The 21634-nt window shown below is 36.4% G+C and overlaps 1 protein-coding gene across 1 annotated transcript in view; it reads right to left on the bottom strand.

The window, feature by feature from the left end:
• LOC120302705 (fibulin-2-like) overlaps window positions 1–21634 on the bottom strand; it is a 106865-nt gene that overhangs the window by 45676 nt on the left and 39555 nt on the right. The window contains exons 2-3 of the mRNA XM_039331530.1: window positions 12136–12265; window positions 2107–2293 (exon numbers count right to left, since the gene is read on the bottom strand). Of these exons, the coding sequence (XP_039187464.1) occupies window positions 2107–2293; window positions 12136–12265 (317 nt within the window). The remainder of the gene's footprint in view (window positions 1–2106; window positions 2294–12135; window positions 12266–21634) is intronic.

The raw sequence follows: 21634 nt of genomic DNA, 5'->3' as shown, positions 1-21634 counted from the left end.
TTCAGCATAGCTGTTGTTCTTTAAAACTGCTAAAGCTCTACTTTTCTTTCATCTACCTTTAAGTTTCCATAGCATCACCTATTTCCTTTTTTTGAATTTCATCACATTCATTTAGGAGCTGATTTTGTTAATAGGTATATTCACCATGAAAATAACACCACACATTAAGAGTAACTTTATTTTAAACCTTCCAGATTTTCTATATGCTAGCTCATTCTCTTTAAAAATGAAATGCATAATTCTTTCTACCACATTATTTCTGGAATATATTTTCCTATATTACATGAATGGGTCCTGTTTTATTTAAAACCTAATTAAATGTCAAAAACAATACTGTACTTCATTCATTACCGTCTACCTGTAGAAATATAATTTATAGAACATTCATATAAAAGAATTTAATTATGCCCATATTGCCTCTACAGGAAATATGGCCATGTTCTGAGCTTCTATTGTAACGATTGAAAAGACTACACCTATTATTTATCATAGTGGATATAGTTTGACATAAAATAATGAAATCTTTCCACTTATCAATCCGAGAGATTAACCAAGGGTGACTCAGATTCTCATGTAAGGGAAATGTATATTTTCTCTGTGGACTGAGTAATTAAAAGGGGCCAAATATGTATTCTTTATTTATACACATTTGTTGCTATGTCCAGTCAGGAAAGAAATTGGCTGCAGTTACTAGCAGTATCAGAGACAGCTCTCAACAGAGAACAGCCTAAGAGATTCTACTTGGAAAGTTCTATAGACTTCATGAGAACCTCTATGGCTATGCTGTAGCTATACTAGTGAAATGCCAGCCACTGAGTCTAGGCCAGGTGGACCCTCAAAGTGGGGAAAATAATTTGATACACCCAGCATGCCAATATGCTGCTATGGCCTTCTTTTGTAATGCACAAGTGATGGATGCTATGCAGAAGTCCCCTTTGTTCTTTCAACTTGATCTGTACCAAGGAAAGTGTGCATCTTAAAATTGGAGTCATTTTATGATAAAATGACATTTTAAAATATTATATTATCCTGCACTATAATTCCAAATTAGTGACTATACTATAAAAATTATACTATCCATATCTGTTCTGTGATAGGTTTTCCCCCCCTACATTCAGTATAGTGAGATGGATTTAAGAACTTTTTTTAATACAATTATATCTGAGCATATTGGAGGTATGTTTTTATATTATCTAGCTTTACAAACTAATTGAACATTTTTCTATTTAACAAGAAAGGTATATCATGCATGGCAATAAGGTACACTTCAGCTTTAATATACTTTTTGATTATGCATTCACGTGCATAATTTTCTAATTATTAATGAAAGAGGCCAGGGCGTATCTACTATCTTCTTTGGAAGATTGGTTCTTTTCTTTCCAAGATATGTTTTTGTTCTTGCTGATTTTGTTATTATAAAATTCAAAACTAACATTTGCTAATAAATATTTTGAAAAAGAGATATGCAAACATTTTGCCTTTATGCAAGATTTTTTCCAATATTATACTCTAGGACAGTAGTTCTCAACCTTTCTAATGCCGCGACCCCATAATACAGTTCCCCATGTTGTGGTGACCCCCAACCACTTATACATCACCAGGTGCCAGGGGTGTGGCCAAAGAAAAGGGGGGAAAAATGGCGGACAGCCTTGTTTGGCGACCCCCGTGAAATGGTCATTCGACCCCAAATGGGGTCCCGACCCACAGGTTGAGAACCACTGCTCTAGGAAAAGAAAATCATGAACTTTATTTAAGTAGGCATTCTTTAGTAGAAGTCTTCATATTAAACATGGAACCATCCCTATCCCATATCTACTGTATCTATCTATCTATCTATCTATCTATCTATCTATCTATCTATCTATCTATCTATCCATTTCTCATTGATTATTTTAATGGTGTGAATAAAGAAAGACCTTTTCAGCATCTGCAGTAGAAGAATGGCAGTCAGGCTGAAGCGAGGTGACGTGAGGCTCCTCATTTCTCCTCCGTCAACAATTGAGTACCAATCTCAGCCTATAGGTTCCGACCTCCACAATAGTCCTAGTTTCTCATGTGGAAAAATTAATTGCCCACCCCTGTTATAGACAATAATAGAGATCTTACATTTTTCAGGTGTCACTGTTGACAATGGTTCAGGTTGTCTCTTCAGTTCTGGAGAGATAAGATGGTCTTCTCCATCACAACAGGAAAGCATCACATGGTTGCAAGGATAGCCAAGATTTGGGTTCGACTCGCAGGTTTGACCCTCATTTTTCACTTGTTGGCCCAACATGCAGCAATCACAACATTGCTGAAAGAGAAATGTGCCATTAACACAGCAATTATGTTAATGTAACTTAGTACCAGCAAAATGCTTTAAACTGATTGAAGTTTATAGATATGAAAAACTGCTGATGTGTGGCAGTATTATGAACACTACTCTCACAAATTCATAGAGAATCCATAGGGATTATTAATTAATTTATAAATTTATTTCTGAATCATTTTTCCAGCCAAAGAGAAGCCAGTGTGACACAGAATCTATTGCTATTTACAGATTTGCAAACTGCAAAAATTAAGTATTTCAAACATAATAAAAAAAATTCATTCATAAATCATTCATAAATCATTCAGAAGAAAGAACATTTTTATGATTCACCTAAAAAAAACCAGGAGAAAGTTAGTCTAGTCTTACAAAGAAAGTTCCAGAACTGACCACAAATCAAACTTTATTTTGTGTTTCAACCAACCCAGGTTTTCTAGATTGAAGAACATAAAGAAGAGCCCATAAAGCAGGTCTTAAGCCCGAAATAGCAAATCCACAGTTCTCAAAAAGGCCTCAAATTTATTTTCAAAGCTTCAGGATCCCTGACATTACAATGTTTTAATGTAGAAATTATTACAGGTAGTCCTTGACTTATTACCACAATTGAGTCCAAAATTTTCATTGCTAGGCAAGGCAGTTGTTAAGTGCCCCATTGTATGATCTTTTTTGCCACAGTTGTTAAAATGAATCACTGCAGTTAAGTGAATCATGTGGTTGTTAAGAGAATTAGCTTCCCCCATTGACTGTTTGGAAGCCAGTTGGGAAGGTTACAAATGATGACCATATGATTCTGGGATGGTGCAACTGTCACAAATACATGCCAGTTGCCAAGCACCTGAATTTTGATCACATAACCATGGGGATGCTACAATGGTTGTGTGAAAATCAGTCATAAGTCACCTTTTTTAGTGCCATTGTAACTTCAGATGGCCACTAAATGTTGGTTGTTAGTCGAGGACTATTTGTATATATTATCAATAACAATACGAAGTGACAGCTGTCAGTATTGACTTTCATATGTATCAAGTTCTTTCCAAAAACCTAGGAGATCATAATGTATCAAGGTAAAATATGTGCAGATCCCCTTTTGCAATTGATAGAAACTTTGTCAACGTGCAGATTTTCTTAGTGAAGTCTAAGAATTTTTCATCCAGTGTGCAAACGGGACCACCATAGGCAGTTTACGTCATAATCGTTCAACTTAGATTTTCAGATCTTTGGGACTTTCTCCAATTCTTTGTCTTCTATATTACTCTACTTCTATATGACTATCTCCTAGTAGTGCCACATCAATTATCCACACATTCTTCTTTTCAACCACATTTAAATTTCATGTGTTATGAACCAAGATTTTATCAGGTTGTGTTGTATTACATTTTTCAACTACACATTCCTATCAATTTTCATTATATTTTACAGATGTTCCAGTGAATCATTTTGGCAAGTAGGTTATGTCATTGTTTATAATTAGTTTGTGCAATCTTCTTGCAGTGAGCCAAATATATGATTTATTACTTCTTCTGTTTCTTTGCATAATCTGCACCTTGCATCATTTGAAGATTTTTTTTCAAATCTGGCCTTGACTTAATTGGTTCAATAGCTTGCTCTCCAGTACCCAAAATCAACCCTCCAGCTTCTTTTTTTTTTTAATGTTCTAGTTGTAAGCCATTGCCAGATTTTATCTTTATCAACTTTTCTTTTCTTTTGTAGAAAATGACCATGTAATTCTTTTTCTTGCCAGTATTCTCTTCTTGGTTTACTGCATTATTTCAGTATTCATATTTTGTTTCCCATGCATTCAGTAAGTTCCAATTTTTAATCTGCATCAATGTTTGTTCTTAGCTGTCTTTTACATAATCAACCAATGCATGCCTTTCTTTTTCAACAGTTTGTTTGACATAAAGTAAATCTCTGGCTCCATTTCTACAGGGCAAGTATAATCTAGCAATATCACTGTAGGGGTATAATACATAGTGAATAGTTATCAGTTTTTCAGCACAAACTATCCAGTTTGGTTTCAGTCCAGTTAATAATTCCAACAGCGTATCATATTACAGATATGGGCAAGATACTGATAGCTTTGATGGTGTTCCCACCATTCATTTTTGTCTTTAACATTTTTTTTTTTATTTTTGGGATGTATTCTTTGTTAATGACTTGTGCATGCTTGATGTTATCCAACTGCAAAGTGCCTAGTTATGTGTAGGCTTAATCTGGATGGTTCCTAATGGAATGGTCACTTGGCATTTAAGTTCAATTATTGTTTGTAATTTTACCCCAATGTATTGCTAATATAATGTATTTTTTTCTATACCAACTTCCAATGCTATATCTATGCTAAAAATTCATACAGTGTTTGTAAATGACTGGATTTCAATTTCTGAATATCCATAAAGCTTCAGATCATCCATATAAAAAAATTGTCATTTTATTAGCATTTTTGCTGTTTAACAGTCCTAAAGAAGGTACACTGAGCCCCTGGTAAGCTTTATTGTACCTAATCTGGTTAAACATTATTCTCCAAATTGCAGTCCTCAAAACTCCTGCCATTCATGGTCATATTTTATATGAAAAGAAGCATTTTTTTCCAAATTCCCTGTCCTTAATTGATTCTTGGTTTCAATTTTCCCATACCAGAAAATCATATTCAAATACTCTATTTTTTAAAACAAAAGTTAACCTTTCATGTCATGTGCAAAATTAATAGAATGTAGTTAGACCTAATGGGAATTGAACCTCATGGCTTGTATCAAGGATTCATATGCTATTTCTTTTTCAGTGGCTTGCATAGGTCTAGGATTTTTCTTTCCCAAGCAACAACATGATTGCTTTATATTTCTCAAGCCACCAGAGGTCATCCACAAATTCAATCACTTGCCTTGGAGCTCTATTCAAGCATGAACCCTGACAGCAATAGGGCCAGCAATCTCTGAAGTCACAGACCTATCATCTTTTCAACAACCTTTTCCAAAATTCAAGGTTGGAGATGGATGAATATTATCAGGTAAAGCCCGGTCCCAGTGATGGCCTCTTCAGGAGAAGATAAGCCGCTGAATTCTTAAGAGTAGGCTGAACCTCCTCCCTCTTTTTACCCTACTTGAACCCTGCTGCTTGTTATTTCTAGAACACTGTAATTATCCAGGAGGACATGGATCTAACATACAGGTGGCAGGATTCAGCATTCTGTTCACTCCCTCAAGTGTAATTAAATCAAATCCCATCAGGCAACCAGACAAGGCTGACTTCAATCATCTCCATAAGACCTGCATGAGCCATCTAAAAGATGTTTAGTGGAATACTTATGACAACCCAGCAAGGAATCCAGAATCATCCAAACCAGCCAAACCAGAGCCACAAGGCAACCTTTAGCAAATACTGTACAACAGTGATGAAGAAATAAGAAGATTTCACTGTCCTTATTGCCACAAGGTATTCCTTAATACAAGTTTTTACTTGCGTTCAGTCAGACTCACTCTTTGTCAAACATTGTTTAAGAAACAGCCAAAGGAAATAAATAAACCAACAATAGCAATATTCTGTTGGCTGCTGTTTTTTTTCCTTTATGCCTTGCTTTGTTTCTGTTTTACCATATTAACTTTGACATACCATATCTCAAGGTAAATGATTTCATCGTTTTGATAGCGTTTTCCCCCTTGGAGGGATTTTTACATTAGATGTTTTAGAAAATTGGTTCCCAAACCTTCTTTGTGCAGACCATTTCATTATCACTGACAATTTTGAGTGCTACCATATAAAGTAAGGGCTAGCAAAAAAGTGCCTATGGAAACTGAAAATTTATTTATCAAATTTAGAAGCTGCCCATAGGACAGATAGATACAGATACCTCCTCTAGATGGAATCCACAAGACCTTAATATTAAATAAGAATAATTATTTTTAAATTATTAAATGGTTTGTGAGACTTTTGCTGTGCCAAAAATCTTGAGCAAGACTACCAAAGATTTTCCTATTTTATAACTTTATGTTTATTTTGGCATCCAATACTAGACAAACATATACAAACATATATTGGTGAAACACAGTTTGTGAATAAAAATATCAGGTGATGATAGAAAGATGTTAGGTTGATAGGTAGGTGGGTGGGTGGGTAGGTAGGGAATGAACCTAAGCAAATCTTTGCCAATCAGGCTTCTTCTTGGTAAGTTGGACTTCTAGAATATCTTTAATCCAGCCAGCATGTCCATTCCAGTAAAGCTGATGAGGAAAGTTTATGCAAAGTCCTTCAGAACAGGCAGAAGTCTTGTAGCAAAAGGTCACTGTTTATAAGGCAATCAAACCTGTTGCTTGAGGGAAAGATATCCCAGAGACCTAAGCAAACCATTGAAAATGAAATAAGCAATCACATATGATCCCTGGTATAAAACATAATATGACTTTTCCATTATATATTTAATTATATCATTAATTTTGCCACTGATACTAGTATGGGGAAAAAAATAAAGAATTTGAAGATCCAAGTAGAGTATATCACTGATTTTTAAACAGCTACATCTCAGCAGGTTGATGTTCTCTGGGTCTCTAAGCTAACAGGATTGGTGAATGCTTGGACAGAATATCAGAAGATAATACTGGGCTTTAGGCTAGACTGGGAAGTCAAAGCCATCTCAGAATAAGGCGCTTGCAAATGGTTTCCATTCTATTCTTGTTCAATCTGTGGGCTTCCCTAGCTAAACCTTTCTGGTGGTCTGATCCTCCATAGCTGCCTCTGTCCTTGAGGTCATCCATAGTTACTTTATTGTTAGTGTAATAATTTGCAACTTGCTTCTAATAGACTTGTTATCTCTTACTGAGAAACTTAATGTATCTCAGCAGGTAATTGTATTTACCCCCAAGATATTCAATTTATAATTCTATTTGCAAATTGTTACATCAAGTTACAGCAAATAAGAGGACTGCATACAATCTCCAAAGTAAAACCATCACCACAAAGACACATAGAAGCTATTTGTCCTCATTCAGACTTAAAAGACTCCTTTTAAAAAGCCCTTTAACCTGAATTCTTCAGACATTCTTCTTCCAAACTACGTCAGTCAGAATATTTTTTATTCCCATAGCTCCCTCCCCTAATGGCTTTACTAGTTACATGATTAATAAGGAAAGGGCATAATAAATATTTAAATCAGATTCTCAACTTTGAGCATATTTCGCTGCATTTCTCATCATGCCTGCAACTGGATTAAGTTAAGAAACCGTAGACAGCAGGTTGGAACACTTCTCAATTTAATTCCAAGCTACTCGTTTAAAAAACTAACATCAGCATTGAACCAGAAACCATTTGGCCCCCAACCTTCTTATAAGGACATCCCTGAGAAACAATGTCTTGAAACCATGTAGTTTGTGCACCAAACATTACCAGTATTCCAAACATCATGTAAGATCTACTCCAGGGGTCTCCAAACTTAGCCCTTTTAAGACTTGTGGACTTCAACTTCCAGAATTCCTCAGCCAGGCACACTGGCTGAGGAATTCTAGGAGTTGAAGTCCACAAGTCATAAAAGGGCCAGGTTTGAAGACCCCTGATCTACTCCATGACTTTGTTTGTTGGGTCAGTCTGCTGGTCCTTTTAAAGAACCTGTCCTAAAAGGTTTGTTCAATTGTCCTTTCCAAGAAATAGTGTCTATTTGTTTGTTTGAAAAAAAAATACAAAATATTTTTAGCACCTATACCTTTTATACTCTTCTTTATAAAGATTGTAATATGGTTGCTTTGTTTAGAGGGCCACAATAATAATCAATTAAATAAATATTTTACTGCCTAGAATTGCAAATCAACCAATTATACAGAAATTCCCTGAATATTTAAAAGTAGGTTTTCATGCATACATCTTTCTTTCTGTCTTCCTAGTTGACCTTGGCTAGGAAAAACTAAGCATTGTCAAACCTAGCTAGTGCTTGGATATCCAGGATACCCAGGAAAAAATAGAGTTCTACATTACTGGGAATTCAAAAAGCATCACTCAAGACAGCAAGAAACCATTTGACCAAGATAAGGCAATGAGTATGTCCTTTCCAAAAAGCTGAACTCAACCTTATTGGTTTTCTTCTTTTTTAGCTATTATCTGTGCTATAGTGCCATTTCCTCTATATGGAGGGTTTTGACTATATTGTTTTCACTGAAGTGCCATTTTATTGTACATCATTGTAAACCACAAATTATTCCATCAGGCTCTAGAATTTAGAAATTTAGAAAAAAAAGATTTTGTTACAAAATATTTGCAGGAATGTCTATTGTGATTCTGACATGACATATGCTGAGTTAAAAGGTTTCAGAGGTCCTTCTAGTACACCCTTAGAGAAGAAATAAATCAGCAGCATAGTTCTTTGTAGAAAGGATTTTCAGTTCCTTTTGTTTAAAATGAAAAACATACACACAACCCTCCCTTTACATATGGAGCATATAGAAGACAAAAGAGACCATGCTAACCCAGAACATATGTTTTTGACTAAAATTACATTACAGCTTATTATGTCCATCCCTGAAACAGTATACTATAGTTTATTACAATTGCCAAGGGCAGCTTTATATAAATCCATTACATGCTGACTACAGAACAAAACAACGTCTAATACCACAATAGGTACAAAACATTGCCTTAAATTATAGCAGAGAATCAAATTATTTATTCTTTTAATGCTTTCTATTCTATCCTTTCCCCAAAAAGTTCAGAGTGAATGGAGATTTTTCTCCCTATACCGTTTTAACCTCAACAATTATGAACACAAGATTAAATTTATAGTCAACTTTATGGCTGAATGAGAATTTGACTGACTATCCATAACTGACACACATCCCTATACAAAATGTATACCTTGCTGAAGGTGGAGCAGAAGGAATCACATTTCTAGATGAAGCTTCTTTGCTGAATTTTGTCTCTGTGTGGTACATCCTGAGCACTGGCAAATCTGAACAACTATATCAGCAAAATGTGGTCCAAATTTGTCTTAATTAATTCTTAATAAATTCTTAATAGAGAGTTGGTCAACCAAAATATGGCTATTAGACAATGGCTCTATGATACAATAAGAGAGGAAAAGTAAAAGTGATTCACTTCTCTTATCACCAAACATGAGTGTAAACTTGTATTTAATCAGCATATTTCCTCATCTTTCTCCACTAGCACTCTAGGTATCCTTTCTAATACTTTATTTCTCAGAAGTTCTCAGTAAACTAAAAAGTCTATTAAAATAGTCCAGCAGTCAGAAGTTGCTTGGGGCAATCTTGTCCACCACTTGGCTTACCTCTTATTGCCAGTGGCTCATTCAGTCCGAGCTGCCTACCAGATTGCTATGGAACTCTCCAAATATCCTTTGAGAACCTGCTGGATCCATCAGGTGCTTAAGGTAGACCTTCAAAGGCCTGGAGACTAAAGCATATGAAGAACGGGTATGGAACTTGGGCTTGGCTAGTCTAAAGAAAAGAAGAAATAGGGGAGACATGATAGCAGTGTTCCAGTATCTGAGGGGCTGCCACAAGGGAGAGGAGACCAGGTTGTTCACCAAAGCACCAGAGGGAAGGATGAGAAACAATGATTGGAAACTGATCAAAGAGAGAAGCAACCTGGAATTAAGGAAAAACTTCCTGACAGTGAGGACAATTTACCAGTGGAACAGCTTGCCTTCAGAAATCATGGGCACCCCATCACTGGAGATTTTAAAGAAGACACTAGACATTCATCTGTCTGAGATGGTATAGGTTCTCCTGCTTGAGCAGGGGGATGGACTAGAAGACCACCAAGGTCCATTCCATTCTATTCTATTCTATATGGTACCTCTTCTGTGGAGATTGCAGATGACAAACCCTGAAAGAAGTCAGGACCTGATCTGAACATTGCAAAGGGAATATGGAAATCTCTCCATATCCAGATCTCACATCTCAGACATAAACATAATATATGACCACTTACATATGTTAATATACATGGTTGCAGTTTACGAAGGTGAGGGAATCTTTTTTGAGACTCTATGAAGATGAAGTACTGCTTTAGGTTGATGTGCCTTGGTGTCACTCAGGCTCAGGACATTAACTGGCAGATAGGTCAATGCTTGCATATTTAATAATTTGGAATGGAATAAATTAAGTCAGATTGCTCTGGGTCCCAGAGTATGTTTTCCTAACAACCACAGAAGTATAAGTGCTAAGAGGGATAATAAAGTGCACTTCATATTGCAAAGCACTCATTATTTAAGAGATAATTAGATATAATTGCATTAGGAAAGCAACAGAAACATCACTTTTTAATCCTACTTTTTTCTTCATGTATTTTGGACTCCATCATCTCAGTCTTCACATCACTGATGTGGTTAGTAAAAACTTATTTTGAGGGCAAAGATGGGAAGGCTACAATAAATCAATATACTAAAAGCTTAATATAATTATCTGATATTTGAGATACTCCAAATACAAATGAAATAAATGTCACTTTTTTATTTCATGCCAACTATACAATTGTATCATAATGAATTCTATTCTAAATCACTCTATTATCATGGACATCCATCCATAACCACAATGATCTCAAACAGGCAAAACATGCATTGTGACCGTAGCACAGTTCCACTCTTTCAGACTTGCATCAGGTCATCACACCCAAATATGTCAAAGATGAAGCTTCCATTCTAATGTCACAAAGCACATTTCATCCTTGGCCCCCCGTATGGATATCTATGGCTTTACTATTTGTTCATGTGTCAGAAAATATTAAATAATATTTTCAATAAATTATTCAGTGATTACAGTTTGAATTGCCCCACAAACTGGTTTATATTTTTTCATTCTGTATGCATTTGCAAGATATTTGGATATTACCTAATGAGGCAGAGTTAATGCATATCTTGATAAGACTGTGCAAAATATACTTGTGGGAATCTAATGGCTAAATATACTGTCAGGCTCGAAATATTGGATTTTGATACTTTGGAGACATTATGCAAAGCCCTAACTCTCCTGAAAAGGTTCAGACACTGAAAAAGATGAAAGGAAGGATAAAAGAGGATGACCAGCAGCCAAGTGACTGGAGTCAATAAAAGTAGCAATGAGTACACCAATAACAATAATAACAATAACAACAACTTTATTGTCACTTTGAATGTACATCAGTTGGCATACACCAAAATGAAATTTCATTGCATACAGCTCTCAAAGGGTCACCATTGCAAGATCTTAAGGACCAGGAACAAATCTTCAGGGGAAAAAAATATATATATATGGTCACTAAGAGTCAATATCAATTTCATGGTATGTAATCAATCAAAATTATTCTGTGCTCAGTATTAATTTTGAAATCTTAAATATGGTTAAGATCTGGAAGAAAAGGTTTCACACGTAAGAAATCAGACCTTGCGATGCAGTAACTAAGCTGTATTGCAGGTTTTGCCAGACACCACCTTTACAAAGAATAATATAATCAGATAAAATATTTTTAAAGTTTAAATCAGGTTAATTGCTAAGTTTACTTTTAAGCCAATATATATGTCTAACCACATGTGGAACTCAACAATTTATCTATAATGTGATCGTGTTGTTTTTTTAAAAAAAATCCTGTCACGCTGTTAACTAGAATAGTGGAGACAGACTGCTTAAGCAAAGCACTAATTAAATTCTTATCAGCTAGATAAAATGTACATCTGGCCTAAGCTCTGAAATAGAGGCAAACAGCCAAACTGCTTAGCTAAGTAACTTTTAAAAATTATTTCCTACCCATGATGCTCTGCAACTAAGTAAAAAAAAAAAAAAAACCCACACCAAAGGTTTAAAATGGTCCAAGTGTAAGCTGGTTTGTATTAGCAAGGATGCCACATAGATTCTTGCCTTATAAAATGATCCTCCACAGGTGTCGCTTTCATCTGATCCACACAAATCACCTTCTCTGGCAGCAATCATGCCAGCAATGCAGCTATTCTCCTTTAAGTACGAGACACAGCACTGCTTTTGAGCAATTCTGCAACAAATAAAAAAGATATTGCTTTCACTACACAGGCTGTTTCTGGTGAATACTCTTATATAGCAAATACGGATGGCATAGGACATGAGCAGTATATGTTTAAAGTGTATCATCTCAAATTTAAACAAATATTTATACCAGTCGTACAACTGGCAGTTTATGCTCTTTCTATTTATATCATTTTGCTTAACATAAACTACCTAGCAGATACCATGTCATACAAGTCATACAACTGGCAGTTTATGCTCTTTCTATACCAAGTCCTACAACTAGCAGATTATGTTCTTTATAGTTATATCATTTTGCTTAACATCAGCTGCCTAGCAGGTGGTTAGGCTTCTCTGAACAAACGGAATGGACCACAACAAAGGAAACTTGAAACTAAATGGTGCAGGAAGGTGCTATATACGAGTGTAAGCATAAAAATGCCAGTGGTTAGCACTAAAAATGGAGAAGAAATCAAACCTATACAAAACTAATACTGAGTTTTGCAGATATACTTCCTTATATCTCCTTAAGCTATAACCCAAACGTGTACCATTTACATTTTATGATAAAGTTCATAGATACAAAAAAGAACAGAGAAAATGATACATTCAAGGACTTCTATTTGGTCTGAACGCAATTTTATTCATTATATTCAAGAAAAGCACATGAATATAATTATTAAATTCAGGGAAATTCCTTGGGAAAATGATTTCACTATGAAGTTGCAGACAAAGGAGAAAAACATGAACATGGATGCCATAGTTTGGTTCAGATTTTTAATGCAGTTTTTAACCTTTAAAACAATGGAAATTTCAAGTTAAAAATACTTTATCACTACGCAAAACCATATTTGTCTGCTGTGACTTTAGTTCATCATGGGTATCTACATTTTGCTATAAAAGTATTGCATCTGCTCCCCCCCCCAATATACAGTAGTATTTGTAAAAAGAGGAAGTATGGAATCAAAAAAAAAGAGACAAAGCTGCATTTCTCAATTTCTAGTCAATAAAACCAATTTTATTATTTCTTCATATTTATACTTGGCTAGGGCTAATTCATTTATAATTAATTTACTTATTTCTATTCAAGCCATACAAACTTGGTGCAATGCAACATATCCAGCATGTTATTATTTAGGTGGTGCAAATAGTTCAAAGAGGCACTCTGCTCATAGCTACGTTGTTCCACTACATATAACAATGCTGCATATCCAAAAATATCTGCATAACCAAAGCTTTTGTGGCTTTGTCAACTTAAAATATTAACCATGATTTGACCAAAGCTACATATTGCTACAACAACAAAGATGTATCAGGTAATTGCTAAATTGGCTGGAATCTTTTAGTTCTGAATTTGTTTCAAAGTACCTGATCCAAAAGTGCAAAACTGTATATTTTGTGATAAAAACAAGATTCCAACATTTCAAAAAATTCTGAGTAAAACAGATTATCTAGATTCATTTTCAGTCTGACTATAAATCCAGAACTCCCAGTTCAGGTGATATATACCAGAACTGAGTAAAAATTGCAAGGCAATCCTGTCAATCAAGATACCCTTCTCAATAAGTCCCAAAGGTGCTTTTTGCCCGAAACAACTGGACTTTCTTGTTTTTATTTTAAGATGTTTCGCTTCTCATCCAAGAAGCTTCTTCAGCTCTGATTGGATAGTGGGGAACGGCAGGATTTATAATCCTTGCAGACAGCTGGTCTGCATGACCTGGATGACTGAAAATCTCCATAGACGCTTACCTTCTCAATAAGCGTCTTGGAATGCCTTTTGGAGGCAAATTTTGTAGTGGCTCTTGTTGAGGAAGGGGGATTCCGAAAATAGTACTGTGAAATTTCTGTTTAATGCCATGCTTGCTGATCTGGTCTTCCAAGTCACTGAATTTTGAGACAATTTTTTTTCTGGGGTCTATTATTTTGGTTCAACTTGTATGCAGAAGTTGCCCAAATTTTCTCTTTTTTTGACAAGCACCAGAAGGCTATTCATTAAAACAAAACAGAGATTTGATAGTTATATTTGCACTTCCAGTGAAGAAGTGCACTGGACAAAAGCATCCATTCCTTGAATTTGGCCTGTTGCAACATAATTTATACGGTATGGAACTATCTTTAGAAGCTAGAAGTGTCAGCTATAGTACTGTTTCAGCAGCTTTGCTGGCTGTTAATTTGCAGCAGTCGAATGCAGTATAAACTGCTGATTATGAATATAAAATTTACAGGACTTGAGAGAAGGCTATTTGAATAACAAGTTATACCATCAAAATTCTGTCCCAGGAAGGAAGGTATATTTGACAAAAATGTGAGAAGAGACTTTCTCAGTCGCTTATCTCAATTTACAGGAAGTTGGCCTAAAATTAATTAATTTTACATTTCATGTAACTTAACCACATTCCAAAGGACTCTGAGCAATATACAACAAAACCCAAATCAAAATCAAAAAGTGTAATAACAGATAGATAAATCCAGCTTTCCAAAAAAAAAAAAAAAAAAAAACAGAAAAAGGCAAGAGGAAACCCATAAAACCAAAGTAAGGCCCACATTCAGCTGGAACCAAAAGAATATTGAAATAAAATGCCTTTAACCTTTTTCTGGAATTTCAGTAAAGTGGGAATGCACATATTACTGGAGAAGCAATATTCCAGAAGGTGGAACTACCACAGAAAAGACCTATAGTAAAATGCTTTGATTTAAACATGCTTTTGACATATATAATCTGGTCAAGCTACTGAAATGGGTCAATGTCACTTTGTTATAGGCCAATTTGGTCTCTGGTATTCAGTAAGCTTTTATATTGTATCATCTTCAGTGCATCTTCTTTACTGTCCTTCAGATACTCTTCCAATGCCCTTTCTTCTTCTTCAACTGTTTGGTGTACTTACAACTTACCTATTTTCCTTGGTAAGTAGATGTCAACATTACTACATGGATAAAGAGCATGATTCAATATCATTATTTTTCCGGTATTCCTATCAAGGACTTTTCATTCTTCTTGAGCCAAGTCCACTATTCCAGTTTTATATCTAATAACTGGAATTGCCCAGGAGTATTTTCTCCACTGAGTTTAAACTTTAGGATCTTCACTATCATGATGTATTCACTTCTATTCTGTTTTTTTATTTCCATGTGCTTGATGTTGTCATCTTGAAGAATGCCCAGATATTTGTAATGATCTGAGGAAAAAAGATTAGCCCCACGTTGACACTCTTTTACAAGGCCCTGAAGACATGCCAATGGGCCTGAGGACTCCAGAGTGGCTGGTTTTATTGTTGTAACCAGGGGGTCGGGGGGTTATTGGTTTTTTACCGACATTTTATCTTTGAAGCTGCTCATAGTCACCGTGAGTGAATTGGCAGCCATATACATTTTTTTTCTCTTTTTTATTTTATTTTATTTTATTTTTAACCAACAAAAAAACAAAACAAAGCAAAACATAACACACATACACACACAGTATATACTTGATGTTATTTTCATAGGGTGTTTCAATTCTTCCAGTTTTACTATCTTTCCCTTTTTGATGGAAGAGTGACACATTTGTACAATTCATATTCCATTGCAATACTTTGGCTGTATATAGCATACATTTGGGCAGAATTGAGCAGAGATTCCATTTTAGATGGTGTTTTTCCACACAGCAGCAAAATTGTCCACGTAAAGGAAGTGAAGTAGCCTGACAGATGTTTTTGATGTTTGAAAATCATGGCCTGACTTGTTCAGGATTCTTGACAGAAGAATCAGTACAATGACAAACAACAATGGCAACAATAGATGCTGATGTAATTAAAATTATTTGCTGTGTAAATAAGGTGAAAATGTCCCAGAAAAGAAAAAAAAGCAAGCAGCTGGATTACTCTGGATTAAGGATTGGATAAACCTAGACAATAAAAAGGTTTTAATGATTGAAGAACATGACCTGCAGGCTGGCTGGCATGCCTTTTTATGGGGAAAACACAAGAAAACATACACATATTTTTATCAACATCAGATAAGAGATGCGCTGATTCGGACATGGGAAAAAGTTAAAAAAAGACACTATATGAAAATCCCAAATTGGATCCCACCAATGGAGGCAATGATTCACCCTAACACATTGGATAAAAAAAAGATGATTAGATACAAAGAAGTACTAGATAACCAAGGAAACCTCAAATCAAGAGAAGAATTAGAAGAACAGGGAATAATTATAGATTGGTGGCCATATTTACAGATTCAATCTAAACAAAGTAAGGATATGGAAGAGCACGGAATAAATCAGACCCCACAGCAATTGGATAAAATTTTAACAGGTAAGGAAGGCAATTTTCTACAAAAACTTATAAATATTTATTAGAGGTAGATTTGGAGGAAGAAATAGTGAAAGGGCCAATGATAGCATGGGCATGAAATGTGGGCCGAAATATAAAATTGGAAGAATGGGAAAGTAGTGTTAAGGAAAAAAAATGTATTTTTATTTTGTTGTATAGTGAAAAAGGAATAAATAAAATTTAAAAAAAAGAAAGAAAATGTCCCAGAAAAGAAAAAACATCTGGGGCTGAAAATCATAAGTATAAAGCTCAACTCGAAGAAAAAAAGAAACAAGAGAGTGGCTCTTTGAAATTTCTAATAAAATTGGAAGATGAGTGAAAACATAGAGGGTGCCAGAAAGTGATTTTGCTTAGGGCACCAAAATGTCTAGGCCTGCCTGCTAGCAATCTCCTATGGCTACAACAACCTTGATCTTCTTTAGGTTGAATTGAACTTTTTCTGTCTCTGGAAATCTGAGCTAGCTAGATAGTTCCATATCCTTTCATTTTCCTCCCTGCATCGCAATTTGTATGCCAAAATCATCCTGAATTCTGTATTTGTTCAGCAACCCAAGACTGCCAAATGGCATCTTTATTCACAAGTCATTTTATTTCTTCTTCCCTTCAAAGCTCAACATCATTAGTTCCCTGCCAAATTTTTAGCCCCTGAAACTGTGTATGTGTGTGTCCCAAGCTCTTTTCCTATCTCAAGTTATCACAAATAGTCTGTATGGTTGGAAGATCACATGACAGAATGGCAGATGGTATTTATTCTCTCCATTCTGTCACAGTACGGAATGCCATGTTTTTATCACAAAACGCTTTCTTTTGCAAAGTCACAATATAAAGATTAGCTGTTTTGGAAATTATGTTACAGTGAGTTGCTTTGAAATTAATAGAATTTTATGAGCATGAATTCAGCCTGACACTGGGATATGAAATGAAAATAAAGATCCATTAAAATACTACACCTTTTTATTCAGGGAGCATTTTAAATGTGAATTTCAACAATTTAATTTCCCATTGTGCTAGATTGTTTTTTTTTTTTTCTTCACAGCTAGAATAATTAGATTTCTTTTTCTTTACTGGAATACTTCTACTGCTTTAGATCAAGAGTTCTGTTCCTTCAAATATCTTTAATAGTGCACTCACTATTAGAATAGAATAACAGAGTTGAAAGGGACCTTAGAGGTCATCTAGTTCAACCCCCTCCTCAGGCAAAAAACCCTATACCATTTCAGACAAGTGGTTGTCTGATCTCTTCTTAAAGACTTCCAGTTTTGGAGTATTCACAACTTCTGGAGGCAACTTGTTCCATTGATTAATTGTTCTAATTGTCAGGAAATTTCTCCTTAGTTCTAGGTTGCTTCTCTACTTGATTAGTTTTGATCCATTGCTTCTTGTCCTGCCTTCAGGTGCTTTGAAGAATAGTTTGACTCTCTCTTCTTTCTGGCAGCCTCTGAGATATTGGAACACTGCTATCATGTCCCCCCTCGTCCTTCTCTTCATTAGACTAGACATACCCAATTCCAGCAACCGTTCCTTATATGTTTTAGCCTACAGTTCCCTAATCATCTTTGTTGCTCTTCTCTGTACTCTTTCTAGAGTCTCAACATCTTTTTGTACATCACGGTGACCAAAACTGGATGCAGTATTCCAAGTGTGGCCTTACGAAGGCAATAATAAAGTGGTATTAACACTTCACATGATATTGATTCTATCCCTCTGTTAATGCAGCCTAGAATTGTGTTGGGTTTTTTGGCAGCTGCAGCACACTTAGAGATATATGAAGGAACTGAACTCTTAATCTGCAAACAGTCATATGGATGTTAACAGAATATACAACAAGGGACTCCTTGGTGCTCCCTGAGCTTGATTCTTTGCTTGCAGACATTGTGATACCAGTGTCAGGATTCTGATAGATGAGACCAGTAAAAGCAGAACTCTAAGGCAAAAGATTTCTTTTAAGACTATGTTTATTGGCTACAAAGTCAAAAGTGAAACCAAGTCTGGAATTCCCTCCCAAGCATTGTTGTTGTTGTTAATTGCGAAGTCGTGTCCGACCCGTCGCGACCCCATGGACAATGTTCCTCCAGGTCTTCCTGTCCTCTACCATCTCCTGGAGTCCATTTAAATTCACACCTACTGCTTCAGTGACTCCATCCAGCCATCTCATTCTCTGTCGTCCCCTTCTTCTATTGCCCTCAATCTTTTCCCAACAATTAGGCTCTTCTCCAGTGAATCCTTCCTTCTCATTAGATGGCCAAAGTATTGAGTTTCAACTTCAGGATCTGGCCTTCTAAACAGCAGTCAGGGTTGATCTCTAGGACTGACCGGTTTGATCACCTTGCAGTCCAAGGGACTTGCAGGAGTCTTCTCCAGCACCATAGTTCAAAGGCCTCAATTCTTTGGCGCTCAGCCTTTCTTATGGTCCAACTTTCACAGCCAGACATTGCAACTGGGAAAACCATGGCCTGGACTATCCGCACTTTTGTTGGCAGGGTGATGTCTCTGCTTTTTAGTATGCGGTCTAGATTTGCCATAGCTTTCCTCCCCAGGAGCAAGCGTCTTTTAATTTCTTTGCTGCAGTCCCCATCTGAGGTGATCTTGGAGCCCAGAAAAATAAAATCTGTCACTACCTCCATTTCTTCCCCATCTATTTGCCAGGAATTGAGAGAGCCGGATGCCATGATTTTGGTTTTCTTAATGTTGAGTTTCAAGCCAACTTTTGCACTCTCCTTCTTTACCCGCATCAAAAGGCTCTTTAGTTCCACTTCACTTCTGCCATTAGAGTGGTATCATCTGCATATTTTAGGTTGTTGATATTTCTCCCGGCAATCTTAATTCCAACTTTTGATTCATCTAGCCCTGCCTTTCTCATGATGTGCTCTGCATATAAGTTAAATAGGCAGGGCGACAGTATACAGCCTTGCCGGACTCCTTTTCCAATTTTGAACCATCAGTGGTTCCGTGTTCGGTTCTCACTGTTGCTTCTTATTCTTGACCCGCATAGAGGTTTTCTCAAGAGACAAATGAGATGGTCTGGTACTCCATCTCTTTAAGAACTTGCCACAATTTGTTGTGATCCACACAATCAAAGGCTTTAGCATAGTCAATGAAGCAGAAGTAGATGTTTTTCTGGAACTCCCTAGCTTTCTCCATGATCCAGCGTATATTGGCAATTTGATCTCTAGTTCCTCTGCCTCTTCGAAATCCTGCCTGTACTTCTGGTAGTTCTCGATCCACATACTGCTGGAGTCTAGCTTGTAGATTTTAAGCATAACTTTACTAGCATGTGAAATGAGTGCAATGGTGCGATAGTTTGAACATTCTTTGGCATTGCCTTTCTTTGGAATTGGAATGTAAACTGACCTTTTCCAATCCTGTGTCCAATGTTGAGTTTTCCAAATTTGCTGGCAAATTGAGTGTAGCACTTTTACTGCATCGTCTTTTAAGATTTTGAATAGCTCAGCTGGAATACTGTCACCTCCACTAGCTTTCTTGTTGCTCAGATTTTCTAAGGCCCATTTCTCTTCACATTCTAGGATGTCTGGCTCGAGGTCAGTGACCATCTCAGTGTGGTTATCTGGGATTTTAAGCTCATTCTTGTATAGTTCTTCTGTGTAGTTTTGCCATCTCTTCTTAATCTCTTCTGCCTCTGTTAGTTCTCTGCCATTTTGGTCCTTTATCATGCCCATCTTTGCATGAAACGTTTCCTTCATATCTCCAATTTTCTTGAAGAGATCTCTGGTCCTCCCTATTCTGTTGTTTTCTTCTATTTCTTTGCACTGTTCATTTAAGAAGGCATTCTTATCTCTTCTAGCTATTCTCTGGAATTCTGCATTCAATTGGGTGTATCTTTCTCTTTCTCCTTTGCCTTTCGCTTCCCTTCTTTCCTCAGCTATGTGCAAAGCTTCCTCAGACAGCCATTTTGCTTTCTTGCATTTCATTTTCTTTGGGATGGTTTTAGTTGCTACCTCTTGTACAATGTTGCGAACTTCCATCCATAGTTCTTCAGGCACTCTGTCTGTCAGATCTAATTCCTTAAATCTATTTGTCATCTCTACTGTATATTCATCAGGAATATGATTTAGTTCATACCTGAGTGACCTAGTGCTTTTCCCTACTTTTTTCAATTTAAGCTAAATTTTGCAACGAGAAGCTCATGATCTGAGCCACAGTCAGCTCCTGGTCTTGTTTTTACTGACTGTATAGAGCTTCTCCATCTTTGGCTGCAGAGCACATAGTCAATCTGATTTCTATGTTGACCGTCTGGTGATGTCCATGTGTAGAGCCGTTTCTTGGGTTGTTGGAAAGAGTGTTTGTTATGACCATCGTATTCTCTTGACAAAATCTATTGAGCCTGTGGCCCTGCTTTCATTTTGTACTCAAGGCAAAACTTGCCTGTTATTCGGTTATCTTTTGCTTTCCTCCTTACATATCCAATGCCCCCCTGATAGAGGACATCATTTTTTGGTGTTAATTCTATAGGTGCTGTAGGGTTTCATAGAACCGGTCAAGTTTCATCTCTTCAGCACCAGTGGTTGGGGCATAGATTTGGCTATTGTATATTGATGGTTTGCCTTGGATTCGAATTGAGTCATTCTGTCCTGTTGGGGATTTTATCCCAGTATTGCTTTTCCTTTCTTTTATTGCTTGACGGCTACTTCCATTTCTTCTGAGGGATTCCTGCCCACAGTAGTATACCTGATGGTCATCTGAGTTAAATTGCACAACCCATTCCTGTCCTCTTTTAGTTCGCTGATTCCCTAAGATGTCGATGTTCAGTCTTGTCATCTCTTTTTTGACTACGTCTAGCTTTCCTTGATTCATGGATCTTACATTCCAGGTTCCTATGGAGAAAAAATCTTTACAGCATCGGACTTTCCTTTCACCACCAAATATATCCACAGCTGAGCGTCCTGTCGGCTTTGGCCCAGTCACTTCATTCTTTCTGGCGCTACTAGTACTAGCCCTCTGCTCTTCCCCAGTAGCATATTGGACACCTTCCGACCTGAGGGGCTTATCTTCCAGCGTCATATCTTTTTTCCTTTTAGTACTGTCCATGGGGTTTTCATGGCAAAGATACT

Source organism: Crotalus tigris, unplaced genomic scaffold (assembly GCF_016545835.1).
Source record: "Crotalus tigris isolate CLP2741 ecotype Arizona unplaced genomic scaffold, ASM1654583v1 scf7180000024437.13266115, whole genome shotgun sequence".
NCBI lineage: Eukaryota > Metazoa > Chordata > Lepidosauria > Squamata > Viperidae > Crotalus > Crotalus tigris.
The sequence above is the reverse complement of the archived record's forward strand: the minus strand, read 5'-3'. Positions and strand labels throughout refer to the sequence as shown.